Here is a 26,349-nt window from a genome sequence, read left to right on the forward strand (position 1 = left end):
TGAATAAATAAGTGAAGTATTGAATGTCAAGTGCTGGCAAAAGCATGTACAATTATGACTGCATGAGATCTAGGGCTGGTAATTTGGTATAGCTAAAATGGTTGATTTACTGTTACGATACTCAGGAGTTTGTCAAAGCTTTTGACCTATGTTAGGTGCCATCAACTCGTGTTCAAGTCCTAGCAACTTGATGAATTACAGACCTAAAAAGAAATTGGTTTTGTGCTAGTCAGGTAAGGTCCTCCAGTGTCATCCCCATAGTTGTTTTCAATGTGTCCAGCCATCTGATTGCAGGTCGCCCTCTTCACCTGGCTCCTTCGATCTTCCCAAACATGATGTCCTTCTCCAATGATCTTTCTCTTGTGACAGTGTGACCAAAATAAGACAGTCGTAACTTCATCATTCAGGTTTCTAGTGACATAGCTGGTTTGATACTTAGGAGAATGTAAAAATCTTTTAATTATATCATACCAAAATTTTTTAAAAAGGGGGAAATGAATAGTCCCTGTGAACAAGTCTCTTACAAGAGACTCAGTTGGAGCAAATGTGGAGATATTATGGACAGTTCATCTCAATCTTTGTACCTCTGGATCTTCTCATTGGAATATGCTGATATTTAACCAAGCGACTTGGACCAACCACTGTCAAGATTGGTTTGACCCAGCATGGTATTTTTAAGAAGGAATTGGAAATTCTTCAACAGAAAGGCCACATAACATTCCAAAGTCACTCAAGGAAACAGCTGGAGTTTTCACTGGATTCTGCTAAGTAAGAAGGAGTGTCCTCCTCAAAGTCTGTCATCATACTGTACCATAACATATTATACTAATTGTAGAGCCCAAGATCTATTGCTGATATAGTACATAAAAATAGTTTAATAAGTTTCTCTATAAATATTCAACCTTAGGAAGGAAAAAAAATACAGTAGTTCATAAGGATGAATCCATGGGCCACAGAAGCAAGTCCAACTAAAAATAACTACACTATACAGAAAGTTTTTAACGCAGCACAGAAGCTAGCCAGAAGACATCACTGCCCAGCTACACCTTTCTGTATGATGTCACAAGCCAGCCAGAAAAAAAGAGATAACTCTAGAGATGTTCCTAGGGCAAATTTAATCAGTTATATTCGCAATTTAACCAGTTATATTCACAAGTACAAGTCAGGCTTGTTAGCTTTGTGACCAAAGCCCAGGTAAACAAATTTTGTCCAGCTAGATTTAGGAAAATTACTGATTAGGTAAAATTACCCAGTTATCAACTCAGTTGGTTTTTTTTTTTAAACTTGCCTAGATAACAATTAATACAATCAGATGGTAGTAAAGATAGCAACGTAAACAATATTAGCAACTCGCTTCTTAGCAATGTAACAGGAAGTGAAACTAAACATAAACCTATACAAAAAAAAAAAAAAGAGTTTAACAACTGAAAGATAGCTGGAAAGCAATGACCACAAACGCTCGCAGTCTAAGCAACAAAGTTCATGAACTGCAAGCCCTGATGTTAGAAGCAGACCTGGATATTGTTGCTATCACAGAGACTATGGTTCAGTGACTCTCATGGATGGGATGCAAACATACCGGGATATAATCTTTTTAGGAAGGACAGAGATGGTCAAAAAGGTGGAGGAGTAGCTCTCTACGTAAAGATCAATATCCAAGCGACTGAAATGCAGGGGACCTGGGGAGAGGAAGAAACGATATGGATCATTCTGAAAAGAGAAGATGAAATTTCTATTTATGTGGGTGCAAGTCTACAGACCTCAGACCCAATCAAGGCAAATTGATAAAGATCCGATTGCAGATATCCATAAGTTCAGAAAGAAAGAGGAGGTGCTGCTATTGGGTGACTTCAGTCGGCCAGATGCGGACTAGAAAGTTCCATCTGCGGAATCAGAAAGAAGTAGGGAGATTGTGGATGTCTTTCAAGAGGCTCTGCTCAGACAATTGGTGATGTAACCCATGAAGGAAAAAGTGATACTAGATCTGGTACTCACAAATGGGGAGACTATAATGTTAGAGTGGGTGCCCACCTGGGAAGTAGTGATCAAATGGTTTGGTTTGATATAACAGCTAAAGGGGAGGGCAGCCACACAAAACTCAAAGTCCTAGATTTCAAATATACAGACTTTAGTAAAATGGGTGTGTATCTGAAGTAAGAGTTGTAAGGATGGAAGAATATACGGGAAGTGGAAAAACAGTGGTCTAAACTGAAAGAAGCAATAAAAATGGTTACCAACTAGAGAATGACATGGACAAATCTGTCCCCCGTCCCTGCAGGAACTTAATTTCTCCGTCCCGCTCCCTTGGGTTTTGTTGCTGTCCCTATTCCTTTAAGTTCTGCCTTAACTGCACAAGTCTCAATCACTTATATTAAAAGTGTTTGAGGCTTGTGCAGATGAGGATGGAGCTTGCAAGAATGGGACAGGAAAAGAACTCGCGGGGAAGGGAAAACAAATCCTCGTGGGGACGAGGAAAAATTTGTCCCCGTGTCATTCTTTATTACTGATCTTCATGTGAGGAAAATAAATAAAAACAAGAGAAAAAGGAAACCAATATGGTTCTCTAAACTTGTGGCAGAGAAAATAAAGGCAAAAGAGCTGGCGTTCATGAAATATAAAAAAAAAACCCACGGAGTACAGAAAGGACTACCAGGTGAAACTGAAAGAAGCCAAGAGAGATATGTCTGGCGAAAGCACAAGTGGAGGAGCGAATGGCTAGAAATGTAAAAAAGGAAGACAAATTTTCAGATATTAGTGAAAGGAAGAAGATGAAAAATTGAAGGTGGACAAAACAATGGAACCAGTCGGGATCCATCCCAGGATATTGAGGGAGCTCAGAGAGGTTCTGGTGGGTCCTATTAAAAAGATTTGTTCAACGAATCTTTAGAGACAGGAATGGTTCCTGGGGATTGGAGAAGAGCGGATGTGGTCCCTATTCAAAAAGTGGTTGTTGCAGAGATGAAGTGAGAAACTACAGGCCGGTAAGCCTCACTCCAGTTATTGGAAAAATAATGGAAGCATTGCTGAAAGAAAGGATAGTGAAATTCCTAGAATCAAATGGGTTACAGGATCCGAGGCAACATGGTTTTACTAAAGGTAAATCATGCCAAACAAATCTAATGAATTTTTTGATTGGGCGACCAGAGAATTGGATCAAGAGCATATATGCTAGATGTAATTTACTTAGATTTCAGCAAAGCCTTTGACAAGGCTCTTGAATAAACCTGACATGCTGAAGTTAAGACTCAAAGTGGTGAACTGAATTAGAAACTGGTTGACAGACAGATGCCAGAATGTGGTGGTTAATGGAGTTTGCTTGGAGGAGGGAAAGGTGGATAGTGTAGTCCCTCAGGGATTGGCGCTGGGGCTGATCCTGTTCAATATGTTTGTGAGCAACATTGCCGAAAGGTTACAAGGGAAAAATTTGTCTTTTTGCGGATGATACCAAGATTTACAGAATAGACACTGAGGAGGGAATGGAAAACATGAAAAGAGATCTGCATAAGTTAGAGGAATGGTCTAATATCTAGCAACTAAAATTCAATGCAAAAGAAGTGCAGAGTAATGCATTTGGGGATTAGAAAATCGGAAGGAGCCGTATGTGCTGGGAGGTGAGAGGCTGATATGCACGGATGGGGAGAGGGACCTTAGGATGATAGTGTCTGAAGATCTAAAGGCAAAGAAACAGTGTGACAAGGTAGTGGCTGTTGCCAGAAGGATGCTAGGCTGTATAGAGGCATGATCAGTAAAAGAAAGAAGGTGTTGATGTCCCTGTACAGGTCAATAACGGATATTGTGTTTAATTTTGGAGACCGTATCTTGCAAAGGACTTAAGAAAGACTTGGAGCGGTCCAGAGGATGGCAACAAAAATGGTAGGAGGTTTGCGGCAGAAGACATACGAGAGACTGGAAGCCCTGAATATGTATATTCTAGAGGAAAGGAGGGACAGGGGGAGATATGATTCAGACGCTCAAATACTTGAAAAGGTATTAACATAGAACAAAATCTTTTCTAGAGAAAGGAAAATAGTAAAACCAGAGGGCATAATTTGAGGTTGAGGTGTGGTAGATTCAAGAGTAATGTTAAGAAATTCTTCTTTACGGACAATGTGGTTGATGTCTGGAATGCGCTCCCGAGGGAGGTGGTGGAGAGGAAAATGGTGGAGAGGAAAATGGTAACAGAGTTCAAACAAGCATGGGATGAACACAGAGGATCTCTAATCAGAAAATAATGGGTATATATTGAAGGAACTAAGGCCCGTACTGGGAAGACTTGAACAGCCTGTGTCCCATATAGGAACATTCTGTTGAGGATGGACTGGGGAGGGCTTCAATGGCTGGGATGGTTAAGATAGCTTTGACGGAGACTCCAGTAGAAAGAACCTAAGCACACTAACGGGCAGGGCTCTGGATTTCTGGCCCAGAAATATCTAAGAAAAAAGGACCATTTAAATTAAGTGATTAATTTATGGAGCACATATGGTTAGGCAGATTGGATGGACTATTTGGGTCTTTATCTGCTGTCATTTACTATGTTACTATAGAAACCATATAGTCTACACAAGTCTACAGTCGACATGAAGCAGTCGACAGGAAACCCATAAGCTTGCTCTCACATTCCCAATTCATTTTCTCATCCTTATTCCTCTAATTGCTTTATAACCCACACTCACCGCTTCAGAGTTGTCTATGAAGGAATCATTCTCATCATAGCCATACCCCATATCAATCAGATCCTGGATTCTATCTTTCCTGCGTTTCTTTGAGGCCTGATTGGAAAACTGAAGAGTACAGAGAAACAAAAAGCTGTGACTATTCAAAACAGGGGCAGCACAGACTGAACACTTCTTTAGGCACTTATTAAACTGTAAAAGGGAAATATGAATAGGTTAAGCTCAGGATTTTCCCAGACCCATCCTGTGAATCCCACAGCCAGTGGGGTTTTCAGGATATCCACAATGAATAGCATGAGAAGTCTGTATGCACTGCAGACTCAATATATACACACAGATCTCATGCATAAATGTTATGGATGCCTTGAAAATTCCACTGGCTGCCAGGTCCTCAGGAGAGGTTTAAGCAGCTCTAGGTTGGCTACTCTTGGCACAGACATCTAAACATTACAAAACCGGCGAAACTAAAATTCTACCACAGAGCATGAAGTACTAAACAAGAGCAAATAAGTCATTTTCTTCAAGGTTTTGGAGCTTACATTCTAAGGGCTGAGCAGAGTACCCAACTGCTTTGTAACTTCCAGCACATCAGACAGGGCAGGGTTTCCTAAACTCAGCTCTTGGAACCTTTATCAGTTCAGTTTTAACATATGCAAATATGACAATTTATATACACCCTGAAAATTAGCTGCTGAGGATACCAAATACTAAGCTTGGTAACCTTGTGACAGACTCTGCAGAAACTTGAAGCACCACTTAGGACAGAGTAAGCTTCTCAATGAGTGGAAGAAACTTTGAGCAATGAAGAAAAAAAATATTAATATAAAAATGTGGCATTCTCCATTTGAAAAAGGGTATAGCAGTACAGCTTAGCAATACACACCCTGGAGAGGTGGTGGAGTAGTTGGTTTCCATGACAGCAGGTATTAATTAAAAGATTGCTTGGAAACAACCCTTATGGAGAACCACCAGAGCTTTCTATTTTTGGTCAAGTGACAAATATTCTTCAAGACTAAATTTTGAAGAGAACCAATAAGCCAACAAAAATATCATATTCTATCAATGATGCACATCATATATGTTGGTGTGCTCTGTCTCTTGATATGGCTGGCAGAGTTTGGGTGCACTATGGAAGATATGCATGAACTCCTTGGAGAAAAGTAAATGCAGCTGCCACAAATGCAACAATCCCTGCTGGTACAAAAAGTACTACTGGGAATTAATCTTGGAATCTTCCACCTAGCCCCTCCATCAGCAAGGGTCCATACCATTTGGGAAAAGTGTTATAAAAACAGGGTGTTTTTTTTTTTTTTTTTAAAGAAGATTTTCAAATCCTTGTATAACAATTCAGTGCAAATACAGAATAGCACTTCTTTTTTTTTGAGATTACATCACTCAGTCTGACAGTCTGAGAAAACATTTTTCCCATCAGAAGGCTATCACTCTATTAGCATGTTCAAATGCTGGCAAATTATAGGTCTCATATTTCAGAGCAATATACCTACTATTATGTATGCTTTGACCAGTATTAAACCAACCAGAATAAATGCAGAGTTTACCAGATGTGCTGCAGAGACATTTAGAATTACTAACGCAAAGGGCTGATGGTTTGGTAAGCTAAAAATGGTTGATTTAGGAGTAGGTCAAATGCCCTTTTAATGGTCTATTATTAACTATACCATACCAACTTTTCAGAATTTAGAGGGTGGAATGTTAAAAGCAGGTGACATATTTTGGAATGCTTTGTTTTCTATTTCTTTTTAATATGCTGGTTTTAGAAGCCTGGTTCTGATAGCCAGGACCTACTGTGTATACATAACTTGGTTAAAGAAGCTTAACTGAAAGAAAAAACAAAAAAAAAACAACCCCAACAAAAATAAGATTGCCATCTAGGCTTGTTACCTGGCAAAACCTTGAACAAAGTTGTGTATTTTTCAACTGACAGATCATGTGTACAGGACATTACCAGACAGCGAATGCATGGTTTCAGCACTTACATATTTTTCTTCAAACTTCTTTGCAATGGCTTCCATTTGCTGTCTTTCAATAAGATCATCATGGAAGAAATTTAGTGACTCCTTTTTCTGCAGAACAGAAACCACACAGTCAATCCTATATAATCAAGTACTCAGATGTCTAACAGGTACACACAAACATACTCTCAAAAGTGATTTTATAACATGGTGTCTAGGCTAGGGCTGTGGCTGGAGGACATCCACGCATTTCTGGGTGTCCTCAAGCCGCAGCCCTGAGATTAGTGCAACACACTGGTATAAAGGAACACAGGCCTGTGTGCCATTATACTAGTGTACACATCCTGAAGAAATAATATCTAGATTGAAGGTACAGACATTATGCCTGCTCGAAAACAGGCATAAATGTTGGTGTACATACATTTTACAAAACAAACAAGGAAACTGACTGTGTGCCCTTACACTGCACCTGAGCATATCTAGTGTGAACATGCACCATGTGTACTTTTAGGCATGATCTGATTTTGTAAGAGGCCCTTTCAGTATATCAGCATTTTTTGTGTGGGGAAAGATCTATAAAATTAAATACAACAATAAACAGACACAAAAGAATGTGCTTTAAAGGCTAACAGATCAGAATTAGGGAGAACCGTATGCTCCACAGATCTCCGATGGAGATATGAAGCAGGGTTTGAATATATCTATCTATCTATATCTATAGAGAGAGAGAGAGAACAGTACCCACAAATGGTCCAATGAATTGCAAACAAGGGGGTACTCACCTTGTCTCCTATTGATGGAAAATTAATTCTCCCTCGTGGATTTCTAATAAGTTCAGGGTAAAAGAACTCAGGACAACGCTTGTGATCCGGTTCAAAGAGAGTAAGGGTGATGCGGACAGCAGCTGCTGTTGGCTCCGAGTCTTGCTGCTCACCACAACCATCATCCTTGCGAGGCTTTATCAATACAGCTTGATTCAAAGAGGGGGTCGGGAGGGAAATGAATTGGACCCTGCGGGGTTCAGCCATGGCCACTTGTAAATCTAAACAGTGCTCAGCCCAGGTCTTCCAAGTCAGGAAGAAAAAGCATTATGCATGCTGAACTGTGTCCTCAAACTAGGGACTGGGTGTTGGGGGTGAAAAAACATGAAGAAAGAGGTATTTATGAGGATGTTTGAGTAAGTATGCTTTTGTTTAAGTGTAAAAGTATTCTTCATGCAAGTGTGTTTGTGAAAATCTGTGCATGCAGCTATATAAAATGTGTCCAATCTGTATATTAAAATTGTCTGTCATACAAAATATTAAAAACAAAGGTATGATAGCAATTATTCCACTAAGAACAAGCCAGCTTTGTTTAATAGAGAGAGCTTATCAAACTGCACTAGAATTTGTTCCATTGACATACTATTCTCGTATCTCACAATCCAATAGATCAACAATTTCCTCCATATAGTGGAATGAGAAATGAGATAATTCTCGGTTGCTGAGGTTCTCTCTCATATTTAGAGCAGCGGCATCAGTTACAAGGTAAGCTGGTACATCAGACCAAAAAAAAAAAGAGAGAGCGATTCCTCTATTAAAAGGCACAAGCCATAGCCTCTTCTGCAGTGTTCATGATGCTGACAACTTGGCAAAGCTTCTTACAATCTGTAGATTCCTCCTTGATGACAGCAAATACAATGGCAGCAATACAATTACAAGTTAGTGTCAAATATTTCCTTCCACGGGATTATCAGATGAACAGCAAAACAACTCCCATGACAACTAGAAAATAAAAATAGGATCAAAGTCAGGAGAGGGGAAATTAATTTACACTGGTAGTATTTCAGATCAATACAACAGGGAGATACTGGCTGTTACCATGTTGGCACAGATACAGACAGTTTGAAAAACTGTGGTCACATCAAAGACAATGTCTAAAAACAGTTGCAGATCTCCCTGGGTACGTTTTCCCTGGGCAAATTTGAAATGACAAGTATATGTCTACTTTCTGTCTGAGAACTGGTGCAAGGGTTTATAGTGTGCATTTCAGGCCAGCACCGTGTTATTAGGGGGAGAGCAGTGGGTTGAATGTAAACTGGTACAGTCTACAGTATTGGCATCCCAGGACAACACAGTATAATCTTAGGTTTGAAGGACTGTTACTGGAAGAGAGTTTAAATCTATAGTAGTTCATATGTCCCGGGCATGTGAAGAAAAAAGGCGGGGTGCATTATATAAGATTGAAGAATGAATGCGTTACCGGCAGGGAGGCTCAGACTAGCAGGTTTGTTACTGAATAGAGGTTCAAGACCAGTTCAGCCCGTGTGTTAAAGCAGGTAAAGGCCAGCAAAGTCCATGTAACAAGGAATTAAGGCAGCCACACTCTATTACCGAACCGTGGAAACAGACGAAATAAAACTGTCGGCATTAGGGAAGGAATCAGGGCCAGCTCACTCTGCATTTGGGGACAAGGGTCTCTCCAGGGCCATGACAAACCCCTCATGCTTACGCTAGTTTCCACTTTTCATACCAACATAAACACTCACCACCACTCTCCATACTCAGCACCAGACCCTCGCCGGATCTCGCCTCCCAACCGGCTCCAAACACACAGTCCCACGCTGCAACCGAAAAGCACTAAAAACTCCCTTATCATGTGCCAAGGGTGCGCGCCTTTAACAGCCGGCCTCAAAGGAGGAGCACGTGACATCCCAGAACCGGCCGCTAATTGGGCGCTTCAGTCACCTGCAAGGGGCACACTAACGTTGGGGATTGTCTTCCGCGGCGAGGCGCGCGAGGTGGGTGCTTCCTGTTCCCAGCTTGCCCTGCGCTCTGGTTAGTGGCTTTTCTTGGTAAGATGGCGGCTGTGAGTCTGCGACAGGGCGACCTGGTCTGGTGAGTGCGGAGGTGGATGGGTTGGGGAGGAGTCGGTGGATTAGGGCGTGTTGGGAAGCCCGGGTTGAGAGTGAAGCTACGAGGGAGGGTTATAAAGAAGACCAGGTTCAGGGGGGGGGGGGGTTGCACGGCGGGCTGCAGAAATATCCAGGTATGTACAGCGAAGGGCTGCTTGGGAGAGTGCCGAGGTGTATGAGTATGGAGATGGTGGTCTGTGTCGGATTGCTTAGAGATATTAAGGTATAGGATGAGTTGTATGGTAGGTCTTACTGATACATATTTCTAGGAGTAATATGGTAAGGTCGACATTATGGGCATGGGGCTACAGGCAATAGTATAGGGAATCTGGTATAAGGCTGTGTTGGAGAGTTAAAGATGACTGGGTACTAGACAATATATGAGAGGGTGCTGAATTCCCAGAGTCCTCGAGGATGCTGGGCTAACAGCGTCAATATAGGAAGATTATGAATATTTTAAAGACTTGTGAAGGCAACTGATTTTTATTTACCTTCATCACTTACTGTATCTTAGGAGACAGTCATAGAAAGATTGTTCAGTAGAACTCCCTCTGTACAGGGAATGATTTCATATTGATGAAAGGATCTGTTGAAGCCCAAAACTCTATATACATGTAATTTTTTGTGGAGTTCTGGTAAAGTACAAATGTATTTATTGATTTTTTTAAATATGTTTTTAGCTGGATAGTCCTGTGGTTCATAAGCTGTAACTTGTTTGGTTTAATCAATATTTAAGTAGATTTGTTTGAATATTTTAAATTGTTCTAAATCTAAAGTGATGTAAATTCCAGTTTAGAAATGATAGTAAGTTTATAAAGAAAGATATTCATTATTGAGAACCTGCTTTTTTGTAGGCTGGGTAAGCAATGGTGATTAATACATTCGGCTCATAAAACTTTCAGGTTGGTGTTACTACTACTATTTATCACTTTTATAGCATTGAAAGGTGTTTGCAGCCCTGTACATTTTGACATTCAATAGATGGTCCCTGCTCGGAAGAGCTTACAGTTCAAAATGCTCATGTGATGGGTGGTACCAATTACATACTGTATGTATACAGTATATGGGGTTTTCTGTTTGTTTGTTCTTTGGTTTTTAAGGGGAACACATAATTTTGCCTATCTTACTCAGAAAATGGCTGCTGTTAAAGACAAAAGGTCCATCAAACCCATGGACATTTATGCATATCTCAAATGCAAATAACCCATCTAAAATGACTGCCATTTTTTGTATTTAAATTCTGTTTCTGTCCCAAAGCTTTTTGTTAGAGAGAGAGTCTATAAATATAATAAAATTTCAAAGAAGACTATGTGATGAGTATGTGTGTGTGTATATGTATGTTTCTCATGAATATCCTGAAAATATGTTTAATTGTAGAATTATCAGAGCAAACTTGTAAAACCAACAAATGATGATGATATTCTAACTTCAAGCAAGGCTTCAATGGAAAGTTCCCATTTATGAAATTTTGTGGTTTTGTTTTTTCTGAGTGAAGTTATGTGTTGTAAAACTGACAATATACACTGCAAGGTTAATTGTCATCTGCATAACTTTAGCCCACTAAAAACACATATAAAGGACCATCTTGGAACAGTCACATAAAATTTTAACCATATAAGAAATCAATTTAAAGTTATAGATATTTATACTGAATACTAGCACTTTAGCAGCAAATTTAAGCTTTTAACTGTATAATAGACTTTTCTCCTACATCACGCAGCCATAAAGGGAAAGGAGATGGGTTACTGTCTTTCTGTGGTTAAAAAAAAAGTGGGTTACATATTATATACAGGTACTTATTTTGTACCTGGGGCAATAGAGGATCATTCTCCTCTTCTAAACTTTTTGGAATATGTTGCCAGAGAATGCAGAGAAACGCTAGTATAACCAGACTTAAAAATAGTTCCTGGAGAAAGTCCATAAACCATAAATAAGGTGGATTTGGGGATAAGCAGTATGGAACATAGCTCCTTTTTGAAATTTTGCCGGGTACTTATGACCTGGATTTGTCACTGATGGAAACAGAACCCAAAATAACTCCAAAAAAGTACTGCACAAGACACTAAATAGCAACCACAAAAAGCAGTAAAAAGTCTAATAGACTTTCAAAGTGACCCGCTCTGTCTTAGGCACCAAAATTTCAATATTACAGTATCGTGATAGTAAATATAGGAGGGATCCTTGGTGTGAAGGAAAAACGAAGGGAGATAATTCTCCAGTGCTTACACACACTGGTGAAGATTATCTAACCTCCACCTGCACACCATCACTGAATCCCTTCTGTGTGCTCAAATCAATCATTAGTGAGAAAATAATAAAGTGATAGTAGTAATAATAATAATCAATCACAATCTTTAGTGCTAAAGTAAAGACAGAGCAGGACACTCAGAAAGTCCCCCAGCCGACTCCTAGATAAAAAATAGCAGACTTAGCTTGAAGGCATGGTCTGGAGAGTTGAAGACAACAGCAGGGCTAAAGAACCCACTGCCGAATCAGGTTCTGATGGAAACAGGACATTTTGCAAAGCTGGAATATACACGTCATAAAAACATAAGAGCTGCCATTCTAGGACACACTGCAGGTCTATCAAGTCCAATATCCCTTTTCCAACAGTGGCCAACCCAGGTCACAAGTACCTGGCAAGTGCATGCAAATAACAAGGGGGCATATGTTACGTAGGACTAAGGTGTACCTAGAAATTATGTTTATTCTTCATTTTGAAGGGGGATTAAAGTCAATTTACACCTGCTACCAAGCATGTTTAGGTACTTCCACCCTCCCACCCCAAGCCATGTATATTTATAATTTAAAATGGCAAAGATAAACATGCACATGCATGCACATGCATGTTTGTTGCTATTCTACAGCATCAACATGTATATCTTGGTTTTTAATCTGTTTACATTTTGACCTTTTTTCACTAAAATAGATGTTTAAGCCAAACAGACGCTACATAAACATCAATTTCTACTGTAGTCGGGTTCTTTTCTAAAATACTAGTGAAATGAGATATCTTAACCTAGATGTCTCTATTTCGACTTATGTATTCTTTCTAAAATGGGGCTGCACATCTCAGAATGAAAAATAAGTGTATAGTGATAAACATAAGAAAAGTTTACAAAAACAATTAAAAGTATAAGGGGTTCTTTTACTAAGCCATGTTAAAAAGCAGCCAGCGCCGTTTTTAGTGTGTCTCTAAGGTGGCTGACAATACCGTTTTCTCATTAATGGCCAAGTGCAAATTGCAAAATTAGCGTTTGGTCATTATAATAATAATAATAATAATAACTTTATTTTTCTATACCGCCATAGTCAGGTGACTTCTAGGCGGTTTACATTGTAAGAAGGTGGACATTCAGCGAATAACAAAAGGTCTTAATACAATACAATAAGTCTACATACAATACAATACAGTGAGTATAAATACAATACAGTACAGTACAATGTAGTGAGTCTAAATACAATACAATACGATAAGACTAAATACAATACCATACAATGATTCTAAATACGATATAATAGTCAAATGGGAAACTTACGTGTAAGTCCTCAACTCTACCTATTTAGTAGGGCTCCTATGCTAATCAGTCAGTGCGCTTCAATGCCTATGCACTAACCGATTAGAGCAGGGCATGCCTACTCTGTCCCCAAACATGATCCCCCATGCTAAAGAATAAAATGTATTTTTAGTGTGTGGGTGGCACGTTCTGAGCCTGCAGTTAGCACATGGCTGACACTGGGACAAATTTGTCCCCATCCCCGTAGGAACTCAATTTCCCCGTCCTGTCCCATGAGTTTTGTCACTGCTACTGCCCCATTTCTGTAAGCTCTGCCTTAATCGCACAAGCCTTGAACACTTATGATTTTAAGGTGTTTGAGGCTTGCAGGAATGGGGCAATGTCGGGAAAAGAATTTGTGAGGATGGGAAAATGAATTCCCAAGGGGACGGGGAAAAATTTGTCCCCATGTCATTCTCCTGAGCATGTGTCACTATCACTGTTTTTAGGCGCTGGCAAGCACACATTAGTGCTTACTGCCACATAATAAAAAGGCCCCTAAACATGATATCCATTTTAAAAAACCAGCATTAATAAAAAGTCAAAAATGGAATAATCAACTAAGAGCAAAAGTAAACAACTAGATATTGCATGCTTAGAAAATCCTATCTGGCGCAATCCCAGTTTGTTCAAAAGAGCAGTAATCCAACATCTCACACTGTCTTCTGTTGTTGCCTTGCATTGTTGTCATTTTTGTCCTGTGCAGCATTATGGTGGTCTGAACCCTGGGTAGCAGTGGGAAAGGATTTAGCTCAAGGTGCTGCTGCTGTTGTCCTCTTCCTACAGGCGTACTGCAAAAGGACGGTCAGTGTCAGTGAGCAGTGTCAGTGAGCCCATCCTAAACCAAATTGCCCTATACAGGGCACAGACCATGCAAGTCTGCCTAGTGCCAGCCCTTGTTCTTTAATTAATGCCATTCATTTTCTAATTAGAGATCCACTGTTGTGTTTTGGTATATGAGTGTGGGTATGGGGGTGGAGAAAGAGTGAGATGATTAGAAATAATGAAGTATAAGCGAAAAAAAGGTTCTCTGTCAGGAAGTGAGGTCACTTCCCTTCTTAATCCCGCAGCACACTCCTTCTCGTTCCTCCTTCTTATGCCCTTCCTCTCTCTTTACACTATCCTGATTTTTTTTTTCTCTCTCCTATCTTACCTCAGATCTGCTCTCTTTTCATTTTCCTGATCCCTTTTACTCCTGCCTCCTCCCTTCCTAATACCAATCACCAAGATTCATTTTTCTCCCAATAAAGGCCAAATTAACTCCACACAGAATGCAGGACAATGATATTTTCATGACGTAAAATAAGGATTAACAACATTTCAGGGGGAATTCACCAAAGGGCATAAATGTATGTATATTCAGGATTGTTCTACTTGTATTATGTTTGTTTTTTTTCTATAAACTTTATATACTTAGAATGTAGATTTTACATTTTTTATCACCACTGTGCACGATATAAATGAGAATTGAGTTACATAATTGTCATAGAATTTTAGAAAATTTGCTGCAGTTTTTCAACTCTTGCTGCAAAAGTCTACCGTTAAGCTGCTGTAGAAAAGAGGGACTGTACATGCCTATGTATATATACAAATTTTAAATTCTAAATCTATATAGTTATTTTCAAAGCAATTTTGTTTAATATTCTGAGGACAATCATTTCCTGCAAAAAAAAAAGAAAAAAAAGTCTTTAAAAATATTTACCAGCACTTCTATTGCCAATTTAGGTGATAAAGAAAAGATTGAAACTTCTGCTTTGAATAAGGTTCACATCAATATGAAGGGTGCAATGAAGATAACGTACTGTACACAGTGCCCAGTGTACTGAAACATATCTCATGCATATTCCTTGTAGATATCCTGAAATCATGACTGGCTGTCGGGTTCCAAGGACAAGTTTCAGAAACCTTGATCCACAGACTATAGGATAGATGCTGGCTGGCTAACTGAAGCTGTTTCAAAGGATGTTTTCTGACATTGGCCAGGATTCACTAAACCTCCAAACTGTGCACAAACTGTTTCCGTTTGCATGCCGGCCGACGAATTCAGTAAAGGCTGGCATGCAAATGGGGACGATCGTTAACATGCCCCCTACTCATGGCCAGAGCGATCCCCGCTCTTGCGCACACCCTAACAATAGTGACAGGAGAAGCAGCCTCCTGTCACTGCTGTCAGGGCTCAGTCCAGATCTCTCTTGCCTGCTCCCGGACTCTCCTGCTCTCTGCCGCCATTCCCTGCATTGTAAGCCTGTGATTTTAAAGCGGGCCTGCACTGCAAGGAATGGTGGCAGAAAGCAGGAGAGTCTGTCGAGCAGGGAAGAGAGATCGGGCACCGGCCCGACACCCCGGCCCTGCCCAACATCCCCCAGGCCCCGATCACCAAAAAGTTGGGAGCAGGAGGGGTGCTCAGTCCCTCCTGCTCCTAGGCCTCCCAACCCCCCCTGGCCCACCCCTGGTCGGCCCAGGCAGTCGGTCCGGCCCACCCACCCCAGTACCTTTAAAATAGTTGGGAGCAGAAGGAGTGCCCAGTCCCTCCTGCTCCTTCCGCCAAGGAGCTCCATCTTCGGGAGCAGGAGGGGTGCCCGGACCCTCCTCCTGCTCCTACGTTGTGCAAATCTTTGGGAGCAGGAGGAAAGTCCTGCTCATGCTGCTCCGGCTAGCTGCCGCCCAATAGCAGCCTTAGGCCCTGCCTTGGCGCATCATTTGATGCATGGGGAGAGGCCTAAGGCACTGATTTTGCTGAGGCGCCTCGAGCTCCTCCCTTTGGAGGGGCTTAGGGCACCTCAGCCAATCAGGGACTTCCTTAGGGAGCAGGCCTCTCAAAAACCTGCAGACCTTTCGGTAACTCAGTTACCGACAGGTTTGCAGCAGTCGGGTTTGTCAGTAGTAAAACCCAGTAACACCCAACTCAAAATAGCCAAGCAATTGTTAGTGAATCAGTCGCTTGGCTATTTTGCATGGGGTTTTACTAATTTTCATGGGAGTATTGAGATCGGATTGCTGTAGGCCTTAGTGAATAGTGTAGGAGGGAAATTTGGTCGCAAAGGGCTCGCAAACCCTTGGTGAATCTAGCCTATTGTGCTGATCTACTAATTTTCTAGACAGAATAGGATGATTCATCGCTGGACATTTCATCACAGCTGTGATGAATCATCTTATTTTGGACAGAGATCCCCCCAGCCATGCGACAAGAAGCTGAAAGCTCCGGCGGCAGCTTATCCCCCCCCCCCAAGGCCATCACTGCAGATGCCCCATCCCCCTCCCTGGTACCTGGATTCTCCTCTAACCACTGTCGCCCAAGAAGCTGCAGGATGCGACTTTGGTGGCAGCTTCTATCCCCAGGGCCCATGCTTCCCACCAGCCACTGCTGCAGAGATGCCCCAGTGCCCTCCTCAGTACCTGGGCTCCCTGCCAGCCACCGCCGCCCGAGCAGCTAAAAAACATGACTTCAGTGGCAGCTTCTACCTCCAGGATCTGGGCTTCATGCCAGCCACTGCCAAAGTGACACTCCAGTAACGTGACTTCTGCGGTAGCTTCTCCCTCCATGGTCTGGGTTCCCCGCTAGCCACCACTGCCAGCTTCCCAGCCTCACTTTGTGGCCTGCTGCTCCAGGGCCGATGCTTAGAGAGGTCTAATTTTGTTTGTGTGTGTGTGTGGGCATCAACTCCCCCCCCAAAAAAAACACTGAATCGGATTCATTGTGCTAAAATGGCCACAATGAACCGGCTGCGTCCTAGACCCTTTACTATGGTCAAGCTGTAGCAATCTAATTTGATCCTAGTGCTGCCATACTAGAAAAAGTGCATATATACTTGTGAAACCTTGAGCATTTTTGGCAAGACCTTTTAAGTGCTAAATACATGAATATATATTTTTTTTATTTGTGAGTCTTCACATACAACATACATTATCTTCAGTAAACCCTTCAAATTGATGTGAACCTTACTCAAAGCAGAAGTTTCAATCTTTATCACCTGCATTGGCAATAGAAGTGCTGGTAAATATTTTTTTTCATTTTTTTGCAGCAGAAATGATTGTCCTCAGAATATTAAACAAAATTGCTTTGAAAATAACTATATAGGTTTAGAATTTAAAATATGTATATATTCATAGACATATATACTGTATATATACAAATGCGCACAGATGGGAAAAAAACTAAGGGTTTCCCAGGCTCCTAAAATCTGAAGCATCCTCCCAGATCTGTAAAAAGGGATGCTGCAGATGTCAAGGGGGAGGTAGTCCAAACAGTGGGTTGGGCCTAGCCTAAGAAGTTGCTGTTCATGTGGGTGGGTACACTTTGATAATGTGCTGCCAACAGAACTGTGGCCTAGAGCTGCTTCCTGTCACTAACTCCTGTGCTGGGAGGGGAGACTACATAGAAGGAAAGAGCAATGAAAAGTTAAAAGAAAACAAATAACAGAGGGGTCCTTTTACTAAGGCTAGCGCGCCTTAGTAAAAGGATCCCAGAATAAGACAAAAAATTACCTAAGGGTCCCATTTATTAAAGTTTAGCACATTAACAGAATTAGCACTTGCTAAATGCTAAGAAGCCCATAGGTATAAATGGGCTTCTTAGCACTTAGTGCATACTACCGGTAATTCTGTTGGCACATTCTATTCTTTAGTAAAAGGGCCCCTAAATAAGCAAAATGACAAAAATAGTGCAAAAGCAAATAAATAAAAAAAAAACAAAAAACAAACAAAAGCAAATTAAGGAAAAAAAATTCCTTGATCGCTGGCACCCAAGTTTTCTAAATATTTATTTTGTGTATCTGTCTATCTATAGTATGTGTAAGATGGCTTGTGCATACATATTCACATATTTTATATGCATTTAGATCTACAAAGACAAAACAAATTTATAAATATTGTAATTTCTGTGTTATAAGTTGTGTGGGTTTTTTGTAGCATAAGAACTTGTGGGTGTGACTTATGCACAAACTTTACATAGCAGTAATTTGTTGTCAGTGCTGAGTCTTTGACGTACGTTAGATAGATTGTGAGCCCACCGGGACAGATAGGGAAAATGCTTGAGTACCTGATTGTAAAACCGCTTAGATAACCTTGATAGGCGGTATATAAAAAACCTAATAAACTTGAAACTTGAAACTTGACTTGTTCCACTGCACACAGAAGACTGTGCTTTCCTGACCTTACGTATTGTCATTACCGGCTTCATGTTCCATGTTGCTCTGAGCCTGCAAGGCTCGGATGTGTATTCCACCGGAAGAGAAGACTGCCTAATATAGAGGAGAAGAATCAAATATCCGCCTTTTGAAGAAAGAAAATGAATTAACATAGAACAGACTGTGCGTGGCTCCCTCCTCCTACTCCTCAGCATATGGCAGGCACTTCCCTCTCCTGTGGCAAGCACTTGGACTCAGTCTGTGTGGTGTGGAGAGGGTTGAGGTCATCTCTGTCACAACACAGCTGGGCAGAAGACAAGAGCAGACCAGTTGTACGAGGAATATTGATTGTTTTAAATTAAAAACATAAGACTTGCCATACTGGGACAGACCGAAGGTCCATCAAGCCCAGTATCCTGTTTTCTACAGTGACCAGCCCAAGTCCCAAGAACCTAGCTAGGTCCCAAGTAATAAAACAGATTTTATGTTGCTTATCCTAAGAATAAGCAGTGGATTTCCCCAAGCTATCTCAATAATGGCCTATAGACTTCCCTTTTAGGAATTTATCCAAACCTTTTTTTAAACCCCACTAAGCAAACTGATTTCACCACATTCTCCAGCAACGAATTCCAGAGTTTAATTATACATTGTGTGAAGAAATATTTTCAGCAGTTTGTTTTAAATCTACTGCTTAGGCCCTCTTTTACTAAGGTGCGCTAACCAATTAGCGCACACTAAATGCTAACGCGTGCATGTTAGTCTATGGACACTTTAGCGTGTGCTAATTCGATTAGCGCACCTTAGTAAAAGAGGGGGGTTAGTAGCTTCATCACATACCCCCTACTCCTAGTATTTTTGGAAAGAGTAAACAAGCCATTCGCATCTACCCTTTCCACTCCACTCATTATTTTATAGACCTCTATCATAGCACCCCTGAGCCTTCTCTTCTCCAAGCTGAAGAGTCCTGGCTGCTTTAGCTTTTCCTCAGGGAAGTCATCTCATCCCTTTTATCATTTTTGTTGCCCTTCTTTGTACTTTCTCTAATTCCGCTATCTTTTTTGAGATATGGCGACCGGAATTGCACACAGTACTTTAGCATTACTAAAATGTGGCTATGTTGGGTTTTATTTATTTATTTATTTATTAAATTAAATTGCAGTATTCCTGGTATAACTGATCTGCTCTTTATCTGTGCGATTTGCAGATCATGGGGCCAGGGACATGGGTGCAGGTGATGGTGGTGTTGAGGCTCCCAAACCCCCCTTTTTGTAGGCCTGAGTGTGGATAAAGTACTGGCAGCCTCAAGTAGCAATTGCTATTCAGATGTTACGGAATGGGATTAAAACTGCTGGTACTGTTTCTTTTGCCACGACTTATACAAAGGAGTGACTTGCGTGCAAACTTTACCATTTCTTTTTACCGTTTTTAGTCCCTGCAACTTATATAAAGAAGCTACTTATTACCTGGAAATTATGTTGCATATGTTCCAAATTCATAAATTCTTTGATGTTGTTTTGCTTGTAATAGTCCCATGAACGTATTTTCAGAACACATGTTGAATTTTTGTCCCTTCAGTGATAAAATAATTTTTAGTTAAAAATATTCTGCTTAGCAAGCTATGGGGCCCTTTTACTAAAGCCACAGCAAACTGGTATTTACGTGCCCCTTACGCAGGTCTTTCCCCACATGCTAAGGCCACTTTTGCCATGGTTGGAGAATGGTTGATTTTCTGAATTAATGACTAAACTAAACTAAACTTTAAGTTTATATACCGCATTATCTCCACAGATGTTGTGGAGCTCGGCACGGTTTACAAGAACTTAAAATATAGAAAGAGAAGGAAAAAAAGGTTTACATGAACTTATATATAGAAGAGAAGAGTAAGGGGGGATAGAATTACATTTTAGTGAAAAGCCAGGTTTTCAGTTGCTTGCGGAATAATTGGAGGGAGCCCAGGTTCCGCAGCGGGGTAATAAGGTCATTCCAAAGACCTGTGATTCTGAAGAGAAGGGATTTTCCCAGTTTGCCTGCATAGCGAATACCGTGTAGAGAGGGGAAGGATAATTTATACCTTTGGGTGGGTCTGGTAGAGTCAGGACTCGAGGAGTTATAAGATAGTGGGATTAAGGGAGGAAGGATGCCGTGAATGATCTTAAAAGCCAGGCAGGAGCATTTGAAATGGATTCTGGAAATCACTGGGAGCCAGTGAAGTTTGGCTAGGAGTGGGGAGACATGGTCAGACTTGCGTTTTGCAAAGATCAACTTGGCTGCAGTATTCTGGATTAGCTGGAGTCTTTGAAGACTTTTTTTGATAGGCTTAAGTAGATGGCATTGCAGTAGTCTAATTTGGAGAGGATGATGGATTGGATAGGACGGCGAAATGTTGTTGGCGAAAATAGGATCTTACTTTCCTCAGCATGTGGAGGCTGAAAAAGCATGATTTAGCCAAGGAGTTGAAGTGGTCATTGAGGGAGAGAGAAGAATCGATAATGATGCCAAGGACCTTGCTTGAGAACTCAAGCTGCAGTGCAGCGCCTGAGGGTAGTGCGAAGAGGATGGGCAGGTGTTCTAATTTTGGGCTGAGCCAGAGTAATTTTGTGTTTGATTCATTCAGTTTCATCTGTACCAAGAAGGACCAGGAATAGAGTCTCATTATGCAAGCTGTAATGTTCTTGTGGAGGTTGGTGAGGTTCTGGTCTGTCTCAAGGAGGACAAGGATGTCATCAGCGTATGTATAGATTGTTTCAAGGGGGGATAATTGGAGGAGTTTCAGGGAGGACATATAGATGTTAAAGAGAACAGGGGATAGGGGTGATCCCTGAGGGACACCGCAAGATGGTGTCCAAGGAACGGACATGGTGCCATTTGTGTTGACAGTGTAGGAGTGAGAGCGTAGGAAGTTTGAGAACCACTTTAGGACGGCGGATTCAATTCCTATCTCGGAAAGTTGATAAAGTAGTATGTCGTGGTGGCAACATCGAAAGCTGCAGAGAGATCGAATTGTAATAGGACAACGAATTTGTTACGAGAATGTAGTTGTTGCACCTTAGAAATTAAGGAAACTAGGAGGGATTCGGTGCTGAAGCTGGGTCTGAAGCCATATTGGTAGGGATGGAGGATGGAGAATCTCTCTAGGTAAGAAGAGAGCTAATTTTGCTATTAGTGCACAGCCATTAATAAAACTTACCTCATGAGCTCCTACCATCACCTATTTTGTAGGCGGTAAGAGCCCCCAAGCTAATCAATTAGCATTCAAAAATGCCTTACACACTAACTGATTAGCACTGTTATGCCCGCTCTCTACCCCCAAACACCTCTTCCCAGAAAAAAAAAATTTACCCCTGGACGCCAGCAAACATCTTTTGGTAAGCCTTTTTAATGTGTTGCAAGTATGCGCTAGTGCTTACCGCAGTTTTAGTAAAAGGACATCTATGTAATAACTTTACCAGTGCAGGTTTATCACATGTACCTCAATAGAATAGGCTCTGTAAGGACAGAATACCTGATCTTTTACTAGCATTTCCTCTGATGTTACTATTTCCATCTGTTTACAATGCTTAAACTAGAAGCTGTAAATAGGTCTGATGGTAACATATGCACAATAAATATTTGATGTTCATTTGCATACATTGAATCGGATTTGTTTAGGGCCATCAGGGGCCCAAGGAATAAATATGTAAAGCTCCATCACATTGTACAGATGCTCACAGGATCATTATTTGATTGGGGGTGTCACTACTACAAAATCTGTGAGCAGTGATTCTAGTTTTTACTACAAGATGTACCAATGCATATTCTGAAAATGGTGTCTGTGGCCGATAACATCCACATAGGAGTAATGTTAATATGGTTTTAAATATGTTCTGTGTTTTTATTTTCTATGATTATACTGCTTTTGATAAGGGCTGTTCCTGTGATTTGGTGTTTGTGTTGCCATGCAAGAAATTCAAGGTCTGTGGCCTGCAGGATCTTAGAATTTAATGTTCAGAGATTACTGACAAATTCAGTGCTGCAAGGTTTCCCTTCCAGCAGTCATCCAGCTTGGTGTTAGAAAAGATTAGAGGGGGGGAGGAGGACTCCCTTTTTAAAACTTCTTTAGGACATGATTCATGTATGCATCTGAAGGGTTGTAGACCCTTTACCGTAAGTAGGTGAGCCAGCTATCTAACTGCTGGTATTTGGTCTGTTTTCCTTGTTAAAATTTTTCGTTTAGGTTTCTTTTAACATAAAGTTCCTGGAATTTTTTAGTGCTTAATTTAAAACTCAGATGAGATGAAAATTGGTCTATTTTTGCATCTGTCTGAGAAAGATTAGTGTTAATGCTGGTTATTAGGTACCAGGAACTACTTGCTTGCTTTTGTTTTAACAGACCTTTTCTCTCCTCTTTTGGGCTTTCTACTCAACAGGATTAAGACTCTACTGGATTACAGCACCATGAGCATTTATTTGCAACAACCTAGAACAGGGCTGCCCAAGTCCGGTCCTCGAGATCTACTGGCAGGCCAGGTTTTCAGGATATCCACAATGAACATGCATGAGAGAGATTTGCATACCAAGAAGGCAGTGCAGGCAAATCTCTCTCATGTATATTCATTGTGGATATCCTGAAAATCTGGCCTGCCAGTAGATCTCGAGGACCGGACTTGGGCAGCCCTGACCTAAAATATTTTTCCAGTTTTATAACATCTAGCTATTACAGTCCTTGGCCTCAGGTAGCCTGAGTCTAGTTCTTTGATATCAGCAGATTGCAATGACCGATATACCCTTCTCTAGTCCCAGGGAGTGTTAATGCTGTTTCCACAGAATTTCTAGCCCTAACATCCCCAATGATGAGTCCAGGCTTATAAATCAAATCTGTGTCTCTTAGACAGTAATTCTATAAACACGTATTGAGTGCCTGTTCCATAAAGGAATGCAGAAGCTTACTTTCTTTTATTGAATTCTATTCAAGAAGGGGGAATATGCCTCTGTATATCTTAAGCTTAGAACGGTTGCAAATCCACACATACAGCCTATCATGGAGCTGATGTAAATGCTTGTGCCTAGAATGGTTAGAAAAAACTTGCATAAATTAGAATATTCTATAATATACACACATACTGTAGCTGTGAGCCCCCACACAGACTTTGCTCATGTGTACTCCCAGCTTCACATTACAAGTATCCAATTTATGCACCATTTTATGCAGGGCTGTGGAGTCGGTAGATAAATGTTCCGACTCCTCAGTTTTTTGTACTTAAGACTCTGACTCCAGGTACCCGAAATTGACTCCGACTCCGACTCCACAGCACTGGTTAATTTTCAGATCGTTAAAATGGAATGTCAAGTTGAGAGAAATGAGCATTTTCGACACCACCTTCTTTTTGCTTTTAATCAAGGTTCTAAGGCCGCAGAAGCTGCTTGCAACATTTGTGCTGTGTATATAGTGGGTGCTATAGCTGAAAGAATCGCTCGTGATTGGTATGCCAAGTTTAAAAATGGAGTCGGTAGATAAATGTTCCGACTCCGACTCCTCAGTTTTTTGTACTTCTGACTCCGACTCCAGGTACCCGAAATTTCCTCCGACTCTGACTCCTCGACTCCGACTCCACAGCCCTGATTTTATGTAGGGAATGTGTGATGCAGTGGTTAGAACCACAGCCTCAGCACCCTGAGGTTGCGGGTTCAAATCCCACGCTGCTCCTTGTGACCCTGGGCAAGTCACTTAATCCCCATTGCCCCAGGTACATTAGATAGAGTGTGAGCTCACCTGGACAGATGGGGAAAAATGCTTGAGTACCTGAATATAAACCACTTAGAGCACATGTGTCAAACACAAGGCCTGCGGGCTGAATTTGGCCCACCTGGCTGTTTTATTGGGCCTGCAGTGATTATGTGCCTGACACTAGACTGTAGTGAAATCCTCTCCAGGAACCTCCTTGAGTCCCAACTCCACCACCTACCACCTCCCCGCCGCTGAAATTTAAAATCTTCAGGCAGCCGACGCAAAGCCAGCCTGCCCTGGAAGTGTTCTTTCTGCATCACTTCCTCTTCCTGTGTAGGAAGGCCACTACAGAAAGAACACTTCTGGGGCAGGCTGACAGTGGGAGGCTAGCTTTGCGTCGGCTGCCCGAAGATATTAAATTTCAGCGGCAGGGAGGTGGTAGGTGGGGAAGTCGGGAACTGGGGACAGGTTGTGCCGCAGGATCCAGCTGAGAAGGGATTGGGAATGAGGGAAGGACATGCTGCATGAACTGAAGGGGGTTGAGAATGACAGATGCTGCATGAGCTGAAGGGGGTTGAGAAGGACAGATGCTGCACGGGCTGATAGGGAGTTGGGAAGGACAGAGGTTGCATGGGCTGGGGTTTAAGAAGGGAGGGAAAGACAGATGCTGACAATGGATGAGGGAAGAGAAAAAGAAAATTCTTGGACATAGGTGTGTGGAGTGGGAGGGAAAGAAAGATAGTATATTGTACATGGGGAAGAGGGAGAATTGTTGGACGTGATAGTGGTGGAGAGGAGGGATGGAGAAATGTTACACTGGGAGGGAGGAGAGATGATTCAAAGAAGGAAGAGATATCAGATTCCAGAGAAAGGTGATGGAAGGAGGGAACAGAGAGATGTCAGACCACTGGAATGGGAACGAGAGAGAGAGATACCAGACCATGGAAGGGAAAGAGGGGAGAGTGAGATGCCAGACTGCAAGAAGGAGAGAGTTGTTAGACCTCGGGAAGAGGGAGGGAAGGAGAGAGAGATGTCAGACCATGGGAGAGGAGAAAGATTCCAGGCTCTGGGAAGGAGAGGAGAAAGATGCCAGACCATATGAGGGGAGGAGGGGGAAAACAGAGTTGTCTGACCATGGGAGAGGGATGAGATGGTGCACTGGGATGGAAGGGGAGACAGAGGGAGGAGATGGTGCACAGCAATAGGTGCAGCAGGGAAGAGATAAGAAGAAATGCTTATGGATACATGGAATAGGGGAGAAGAAAGGGAGGAGATGGTATACATGGATAGATGGGGAGGGAAGACATGGAAAAGTAGATAGATTTTGAGAAGAAAGCAGAAAAATGGAAGAAAGTTGAATGTTACATCCATTTTTAGCATTAACTTTTATGGCAGAAAGTGAAGGAGAGAAAAACAGCAAATGGATAAGGTGTCTCTGGATATATAGTTAAGAGCACAGACAGAAGGAAGTGCAGCCAGAGACTGGGAAAAGATGGTTTGAAAAACAAAATCAGCAGACAACAAAGGTAGGGGAAATTTTATTTTCAATTTAGTGATTGAATTGTGTCAGCTTTGAGAATTTACATCTGCTGTCTCTGTTCAGGAAGAAATGCATTTGTTTCTGTTTCTCTGGGGTTGTACTGCATGCAGAGTCTTACAACTTAGGGTTCCCTTTGTATATATTAGTACTTTTAGTTTGTGTTCCCATATTTGCATAGGGGTTATCTGTGTTCTGCATGTGTGACCAAGGCCAGGTGTTCTAGTAGGAATGAATGTTGAGAAGCATACATTGTGCTTTGTTTAGTTTTAATTTAGTGGTTAACAATTATGTGTTGTTAATAAGATTATATTGTGTGTCTATATGAAGAATGGAAAAATGGTATTACAATTAGAACTATTATGGGGGCGGAGTCTGGGGCAGAGCTTTCAGCCCCCCCACCCACCAAACGAAAAAATGTTCTGCTGCCTATACCTAGAATGACTATTTGAATAAAGTTGAAAGTAAGTATGGTAACATCTTTGAGGTGAAAATGACCAGATGAATTGCTGGAATGGTGTCTCAGGGTGAGGAAGGATCTATACTTCTACTAAGACTAAGTATCTTAATAAAAAATTTGGCCCGCGACTTAGCCTGTGTTTTAGATTTTGGCCCTTATGTAATTGAGTTTGACACCTCTGACTTAGACTATAGATGGTATATAAATAAATATAAGGGTGCACAGCCAGAATAGTGGCACTTATTTGCACACACATGCTAGTGTTCTGGTTATGCATGCTTTTAGTGCCTAAATGTTGATGCCCTCTTCACAGTATTACTTGCATACTGTTGCTGAACCACTGGGTTGGCACCAGAACTATGTTTATATGCAGCCCACTGACTAGGCCAAAGAAATCAACAGCAGATGTAGGTCAAAGGTGCCAAT

The 26,349-nt window shown here is 41.4% G+C and overlaps 2 protein-coding genes across 9 annotated transcripts in view; one reads left to right on the top strand and one right to left on the bottom strand.

Moving 5' to 3' along the window:
- The window catches only part of UBN1 (ubinuclein 1), a 94,170-nt gene extending 84,751 nt beyond the window's left edge, over positions 1 to 9,419 (bottom strand). Inside the window, exons 1-4 of one of the 2 annotated variants that reach the window (XM_033963841.1) lie at positions 9,174 to 9,411; positions 7,429 to 8,409; positions 6,671 to 6,757; positions 4,674 to 4,781 (exon numbers count right to left, since the gene is read on the bottom strand). In XM_033963841.1, coding sequence (XP_033819732.1) covers positions 4,674 to 4,781; positions 6,671 to 6,757; positions 7,429 to 7,674 — 441 coding nt within the window. In that variant the 5' untranslated portion in view covers positions 7,675 to 8,409; positions 9,174 to 9,411. Of the gene's footprint in view, positions 1 to 4,673; positions 4,782 to 6,670; positions 6,758 to 7,428; positions 8,410 to 9,173 lie in introns of both variants that reach the window. The other variant, XM_033963840.1, reaches the window with a different exon arrangement.
- GLYR1 (glyoxylate reductase 1 homolog) overlaps positions 9,339 to 26,349 on the top strand; it is a 104,929-nt gene continuing 87,918 nt past the window's right edge. For 2 of the 7 annotated variants that reach the window (XM_033963842.1, XM_033963843.1), the window contains exon 1: positions 9,370 to 9,522. In XM_033963842.1, the coding sequence (XP_033819733.1) occupies positions 9,485 to 9,522 (38 nt within the window). In that variant the 5' untranslated portion in view covers positions 9,370 to 9,484. Of the gene's footprint in view, positions 9,523 to 10,393; positions 10,442 to 26,349 lie in introns of all 7 variants that reach the window. The other 5 variants (XM_033963846.1, XM_033963847.1, XM_033963844.1 and 2 more) reach the window with 5 other exon arrangements.

This window comes from Geotrypetes seraphini, chromosome 11, assembly GCF_902459505.1.
Source record: "Geotrypetes seraphini chromosome 11, aGeoSer1.1, whole genome shotgun sequence".
Taxonomy (NCBI): domain Eukaryota; kingdom Metazoa; phylum Chordata; class Amphibia; order Gymnophiona; family Dermophiidae; genus Geotrypetes; species Geotrypetes seraphini.